The sequence below is a fragment of the Arachis duranensis genome, chromosome 4 (genome assembly GCF_000817695.3).
Source record: "Arachis duranensis cultivar V14167 chromosome 4, aradu.V14167.gnm2.J7QH, whole genome shotgun sequence".
NCBI classification, from domain to species: domain Eukaryota; kingdom Viridiplantae; phylum Streptophyta; class Magnoliopsida; order Fabales; family Fabaceae; genus Arachis; species Arachis duranensis.
In genome coordinates this window covers 21,168,898-21,176,416 of record NC_029775.3, presented here as the reverse complement: position 1 = coordinate 21,176,416, position 7,519 = coordinate 21,168,898, and the positions used below count along the sequence as shown (strand labels likewise).

The 7,519-nt window shown below is 35.5% G+C and overlaps 1 protein-coding gene across 1 annotated transcript; it reads left to right on the top strand.

The window, feature by feature from the left end:
* The first annotated feature begins 956 nt into the window (after positions 1-956).
* On the top strand, positions 957-7,103 carry LOC107483724 (copper-transporting ATPase RAN1). The gene is made up of 9 exons (XM_016104334.3): positions 957-1,470; positions 2,231-2,877; positions 3,254-3,683; positions 3,849-4,174; positions 4,645-4,703; positions 4,810-5,152; positions 5,387-5,584; positions 5,684-5,941; positions 6,397-7,103. Exons 1-9 carry the CDS (start codon positions 1,179-1,181, stop codon positions 6,871-6,873), a joined length of 3,030 nt encoding a protein of 1,009 aa, XP_015959820.1. The 5' UTR covers positions 957-1,178; the 3' UTR covers positions 6,874-7,103.
* The last annotated feature ends 416 nt before the right edge of the window (positions 7,104-7,519 follow it).

Here is a 7,519-nt window from a genome sequence, read left to right as displayed (position 1 = left end):
TGTATATAACAAAACTTCCATATCCTGCTAATGAATTTATAATGGGAAGATTTATAAGAGAAATAAATAGAGGGACAATTGAAAATAATTTTGGTAGAGCAACCTCTGCAATAAGAGAGGAAATAAAAGAACGTTGTATGCAAGAAACAACTCAAAAAAGATTTACAAATATAATTAGAATTTGCTGTCAGGATAATGAAGAGATACCAAAAAATATGGGCTTAATAAAAATTTTCAAAGAAAAAGAAAATACCAATTTAGAAAAAGAAAATACTATCCAAACTGGAGAAAAAAGAGGTATTTTAAGAAAAGAGATAACAATAAAAACAAAAGACAAAAAAGTGACTATTGCCCGAATAAAAAAGAAAATTGTAAGTGTTGGTAATGCCAAAATCCCCCAATTCCACTCCGATCTAGGCGGATGGTGAAACCACTTGCACCAACATTCAAAACCTGCAACAAAACCCTAAACCAAACCCACATAACATTTCCTTATCCCATAATGTCAAGCTGTTATTTTTTTTAACCAATGTTACCGTGTTTTTTTTTTTTTTGGGTTAGGATCCAGGACAACAAACAAGCTCAGACCACAGAAAATCAAATCCTACTATGGCAAAAATGAATCACACTGACAATTAAAAAGCCCAAACACCCCTAGCCCAATATTTTCTAAATTAATTACTCACGCTAAACTAAACTAATTAACATAATTTAGCATAGGTGATCACGTGCCAGTAGCAGAGAGAATGTTCTTTATGTCAGTTGCTTCTGCAATATTTGTCTTCAACCAACTTTTATTTAGACATTTGTCAAAATCTTAAAGTGACAGCAACAACATACATGTGTAGAAAAAATTTTTCTTCTACATCCTAGACTTCACCAAAAGAAAAATGTACTAGAAAGTTTGACAAGAAAAACCCAACCCTGTTTTCTCTGTTTCCTCTGTTACGTTAAATTAAACAAAACTTGCTGTTTCCCCAACAGCACCATTTGTCCATTTCTATAGTCTCCTACCTTCAAAGCTCATAAAAATATTAATACAATAATAATAAAGGGAAAAATATATTTAAAAAAAAGTCATTTTCATTTTATTGTATTTCCACTATCTCTTTTTCTTTTCCTCTTAAATTGCATTTCTCTTAGTTTTTTTTTTCCTTTTCAATTCTACTTTTTCTCTCATGGCGCCGAGTAGAAGCAGAGATGTGCAGCTGACTTCGATCGCCGGCGCCGCAGACGATGACGCCGGCGACTTGGAGGAGGTGCGGCTACTGGACTCCTACGATTCCCGCGACGGAATTGACGACGGCGGAATGAGGCGGATTCAGGTGAGGGTCACCGGGATGACCTGTGCTGCATGCTCCACCTCCGTCGAATCGGCTCTCTGCGCCGTCAACGGTGTAATTACCGCCTCCGTTGCTCTTCTTCAGAACAAAGCCGATGTAGTTTTCAACCCAGCTCTGGTCAAGGTTGGTCTCTCTCTCTCTCTGAATTTTGTTTTTTGGGGGTTTAACATTGTTTGAAGTGCTTGATCAACTTTTCCAATCAAATTGAGGTGGTGATTAGTTCTTGACTTCTTGATTGAATTGAATTGAATTCTGATCAAGTGATTTTGTAGTGACTTGAGTAGTTCTTCTACTATTCTACTTCTTATTTATCTTCCAATCTATTTTTTCGTTTTTTCCTTTTTACTTGTTTTTTTTTTCGGGTTTTGTTAGAAGCACTTCTTAAATTTTCTATCTTAATTACACATTTCCATTTTAGAAATCTTAACTAGTGTCAGTGTCCATGGGTCTTGATACTTGATAGCCATTTTGTTTATTTATTTTTTAACCTTGATCGGTTGCTTACAAGTAACTAACTTTGGTTGATCATTTGATCCCTGTTGTTCTTGCCCGGATTTATTACTGTTTGGGTCACGGAAGTTAATTTTAAAGTCTGTATTTGAAAATTATTATTGCTTTGGCTGCTGATAATTTGCAATCATTTGTACTTCTAATCCATTTAAACCTGCAACATGTAATACTTTGATATGTTCTTCAGCTTCATCTTTTTCAGTCTTGGAAAACACTATCCAATTCTATTCTCAGTGTAGTTAGTGTGTATGATTATTACTCATTACTTTCGCTTTTATATGTCACTATCTTTTTCTAGTATACCGTTGGTTGTATCCAGATACATTGATGAATTATATCCAGAGATGTTAATCCAACGATGTATGGAAAAATAACAGTGACATCAAAGGGGAGAGTCTGGAATATTTTTTTTGCAACCTCCACTCCCCCTTTTGAAGATGCGGGGTTTGAAGCAGAAATATTACCAGAACCCAGCACAACTGGAAAGATGCCACATGGAACACTTGTGGGACAATTCATAATCGGAGGTATGACATGTGCGGCCTGTGTAAATTCCATGGAAGGCATTTTGAGAGATCTTCCAGGGGTCAAGAGGGCTGTAGTGGCTTTGGCTACTTCGTTAGGCGAAGTTGAATATGATCCGAGTGTAATAGGTAAAGATGATATAGTCAATGCAATTGAAGATGCTGGTTTTGAAGGTTCATTTGTTCAGAGCAGTGAACAGGATAAAGTAGTTTTTGAGGTGGTTGGTGTGTATAGTCTGATTGACACTCAAGTTTTAGAAGGTGTGCTTGGCAGCATCAAAGGAGTAAGGCAGTTTCGTTTTGATCAGATATCAGGTCAATTGGATATTGTCTTTGATCCTGAAGTTCTCAGTCCTAGATACTTAGTTGATGGGATTGAAGGGAGAAGCAGTGGAAAATTTAAATTACGTGTTAGAAACCCTTATACAAGGATGGCTTCTAAAGATGTTGAGGAGAGCTCAGCTATGTTTCGGCTCTTCGTCTCTAGTTTGCTTCTTAGTGTGAGTGTTTTTAATTCTTCTTTTGATAATCTGTGTGTATGCTTCAAATAGTTACATTCTACTTCCATTTTCTTTATTTCTTTGAATCCAATGTGAATTCACTTGTTAGATCATGGCAGTGCTGATTGGATGGCTACTCATTTTAAGTGCAAACAGTTCTCTCTTCAAAAAAAATCTTCACACAGAAATACTACGATTAAATCTGCGTTTGTATTCTTTTTTGTTTTTTCAAAGAAAAAAGTCAGATTATCATCGTGAAAATACATATAAAGATTCAAACTAAGATTTGATATTGTTTCTCAAATGAAAAATCTTGATTTTCTTAAAAAACGAGTCTGTGCTATTTAACATTCATTTTTGGCTTGTTGCATGTCAGATTCCTCTCTTCTTCATGAAGCTAGTATGTCCTCATATACCAATGATATATTCTTTACTACTCCGGAGATGCGGGCCTTTCCTTATGGGTGATTGGTTGAAGTGGGGATTGGTGAGTATCATTCAATTTGTCATTGGGAAGCGTTTCTACATTGCTGCTGCCAGAGCTCTTAAAAATGGTTCGACAAACATGGATGTTCTAGTTGCTGTAGGAACTACTGCATCTTATACTTATTCTGTTTGTGCTCTTCTATATGGTGCTCTTACTGGATTTAGGGCTCCAGTATACTTTGAAACAAGTGCCATGCTCATAACATTTGTATTGTTGGGCAAGTATTTGGAATGCCTTGCCAAGGGGAAGACATCAGATGCCATCAAGAAGTTAGTAGAACTTGCTCCTGCAACAGCTTTATTGATTATCAAAGATAAAGGTACCTATCAACTTCAGTGTATGTCCTCTGTTTTCTTAAAGAAATGACATTAATCATCTTTGGCTTTGATTATCTTTATGTTTGCGTTGAAAACTCGTGATGGTGGTTATATGACTTTTCAAAATCAAAACTGAAAAGTTGACGATAATCAACTGTATTGATTAGGTGGTAGATCTATTGAAGAAAAGGAAATTGATTCCTTGCTCGTTCAACCTGGTGACATGCTAAAAGTTGTTCCTGGTACAAAGATTCCTGCCGATGGAATCGTTACTTGGGGATCAAGTTATGTCAATGAAAGCATGGTAACAGGGGAAGCTGTACCTGTTCAGAAGGAGGTGAATGCATCGGTGATTGGTGGTACAATAAATTTGCATGGTGTCCTTCACATTCAAGCTACCAAAGTAGGATCTGATACAGTTTTGAGTCAGATAATTAGTTTAGTTGAGACAGCACAGATGTCCAAAGCTCCAATTCAGAAATTTGCTGATTATGTTAGTATTCTGGCGCTTGAGCTGCATCATTCAAATTTCCCCCTCTTTCAAATAATAATAAAATTGTTTTTATTGTCAATATGCATATGCATTAAGTTAGATTTTCCCGATAAAACTTTATTCATATCATTGTTATCATGGCTTTATAAGGGAGGGATGACAATGCTTTGTTCGTGATGGGGGGATGATAATTGTATTGCGATTTCTTTTATATGTATATTTTGTCAAGTTAACCTCAGCCAAAAAATGATAAATTGAGTAGCAAGGAGTAAGATTTTACTAGTTCTCTGTTTGCCTTTCTTTTGGTATACTGGTGGATAAGCCTGTAGAGTTTAGGCGATCTTTTGAATGCTATCCTGACTTCTCTGCAGTTATCCATAAAATTAGGGTTTCTTTTACTTAATTACCAATTTCTTAGACTATGAAGAAATATTAGATTTTAACTCATGTACCATTCTCTTGGCATGCAGGTTGCAAGTATATTTGTTCCTACAGTTGTTTCTTTGGCATTATTGACATTTTTCTCTTGGTAAGGTCATCAAGTTAACTAGTTTTGTTATGTCAATAAGTGTTGATTTAGCGGTATGGTAGTTTATCCCTCTGTTTCTCTAAAAATGTTGATTCATTATCTGTAGGTATGGTGCTGGGTCTATTGGAGCTTATCCTGAGGAATGGCTGCCGGAAAATGGAAATCACTTTGTTTTTGCTCTAATGTTCTCAATAGCTGTCGTAGTGATTGCATGTCCCTGTGCGCTTGGCTTGGCAACACCAACAGCTGTCATGGTGGCGACAGGGGTTGGGGCTAACAATGGAGTGCTAATTAAAGGAGGAGATGCTTTGGAAAGAGCTCAGATGGTGAAGTATGTGATATTTGATAAAACAGGAACTCTGACACAAGGAAAAGCTAGTGTTACTACTGCCAAGACATTCACAGGAATGCAACGGGGAGAATTTCTCAGATTGGTGGCTTCTGCTGAGGTGAGTTTCAGTTCTTTTTATGATTGTTACTTCTTGTGATTCTGTGTTTTTATAATATTGTCACATGGTTCAGAATCTAGATTCAGGTGAAGTAATGGAGGACTTATAATTATGTGGGATATTTATACACTTCTTTATATCTTTTGAAGATCAATTATTGTAGCTTTTCCATTTCTTCATATATATTCAATTGCCAGAAATTTCAAATTAATTCATTTCATTTTTATGATTCAGGCTAGCAGTGAACATCCACTGGCACAAGCAATAGTAGAATATGCACGTCATTTTCATTTCTTTGATGACTCTTCTGCTTCTGATGGTACCCAAAATGGTGCCAAGGAGTTGAAATCTGGGTGGCTTTTTGATGTCTCAGATTTCATTGCTCTTCCTGGAAGAGGTGTTCAATGCCTTATAGATGGGAAACCTATTTTGGTAGTTTCTTTAACCATTGCAGTCCATATCTTTAAATATTGTTTACTTTTCTTCATCTTTCCCAAGAGTTTCTTATTGGAGGCAGTCTGTTGTCAACAGGTTGGTAACAGGAAGCTCATGGCAGAAAGTGGCATAGATATCTCAGATGAAGTGGAAAATTTTGTGGTAGAGCTGGAAGAAAGTGCAAGGACAGGGGTACTAGTAGCATATGATGATATAATAATTGGAGTCTTGGGGATTTCAGATCCACTAAAGAGAGAAGCATCTGTAGTTATAGAAGGGCTCCAGAAAATGGGTGTCAGACCTGTTATGGTTACAGGAGATAACCGGAGAACTGCTCGCGCTGTGGCCAAGGAGGTCTGTATATACTCTTCTAATATGATTTTATTTATGTTGCTGTTAAAACTTGGCATTTTGGCAACTCTCCTAGTGTATTTTCAAGGCTATTGTTCTAGTGTATTTGTATAAATTTTATAAACCAATTTGAAATGTAAAGATGTCTGTCTAAGCTTTTTCAACCATAAAAAACAAAGTGGTAAAATGACTTTTTTTGAAAATTGGAACTTCAATAGGCCTACAGTTGATTTTTCTTATTTATAAATCATATCTATGATAGTAATAATTGAAGGAAATTGTATGACTTCTAACTATAAATAATTAGTATAAGATTATTGAGCTCTCCATTGTGAATCATAAAAAGATGCCTTTGAAGCAAAACCAGTATTCATGCCCAACTGTCTTGTAACTTAATTATATGAGATAGAACTTGATGTATTAATCAAACCTTGAATAACAAAAGTCTTGTATGACAGGTTGGCATCCAAGATGTTAGGGCAGAGGTTATGCCTGCTGGAAAAGCTGATGTTGTTCAATCATTCCAAAAAGACGGAAGCATAGTAGCAATGGTTGGTGATGGTATCAATGACTCTCCTGCATTAGCTGCTGCTGATGTTGGTATGGCAATAGGGGCTGGAACAGATATTGCAATAGAAGCTGCTGATTACGTGTTGATGCGAAACAACTTGGAAGACGTGATCACCGCCATTGATCTTTCCCGGAAGACCTTCTCCCGTATTCGGTTGAACTATGTATTTGCAATTGTGTATAATGTTGTGGCTATACCAGTTGCTGCTGGGGCTTTGTATCCTTCACTGAGGATCAAGCTGCCACCATGGGTTGCTGGTGCATGCATGGCTCTATCTTCTGTAAGTGTTGTATGTTCTTCTTTGCTTCTCAGAAGATATAGAAGACCCAGACTTACTCAAATACTTGAAATAGTTGTAGAGTAATAGGAAAACTAGCTGAGAATAATAATGTGTTTAATTATCTAAGGATAGAAATGAGTTTGGTTGGAACTTATAATTCCAGTTTTGTGGTTGATCCTTGATTTCATGAACTTTCTGTGGTGCCGATGTAATTGTAGATGGCTAGATGCCAATTTAGTTGTAATTGTAAATCTAAATGTGTTGTACTTCAACTGTAGTTGTGTGTACCTGTACTATTGGAAAGTTTTCAAGTATATCGGAACACCAGTGATTCAGTAATTTTTAACCGTTGATCTTAATTATATATATTATATATATTTTTTATAATTAAAATCAATGGTTAAAAGTTACTGAAACAGCAGTATATCAGTACACTTGACAATTTTTCTGTACTATTATCTTTTCCCGAAAGGACATGCACAAATGTCAGTTAGATTTGTCAGGATCCTTACTAGCTTTTTCTCAGAAAAAAACATACTGATCCTAAAATATTTATTTTCAGAATATTTTGTAATTCCTTCTATATCAAACATAAAAATGAATATTTTTAAAAAAATTATATTTTTTAACAAAATATATTTATAAAAGACCTAATTAAAAGTTTGTATTTAATATAGAAATTTAATTACACATTTTTAAATTATAAAAGTTTAATTAAAAATTTGATAAA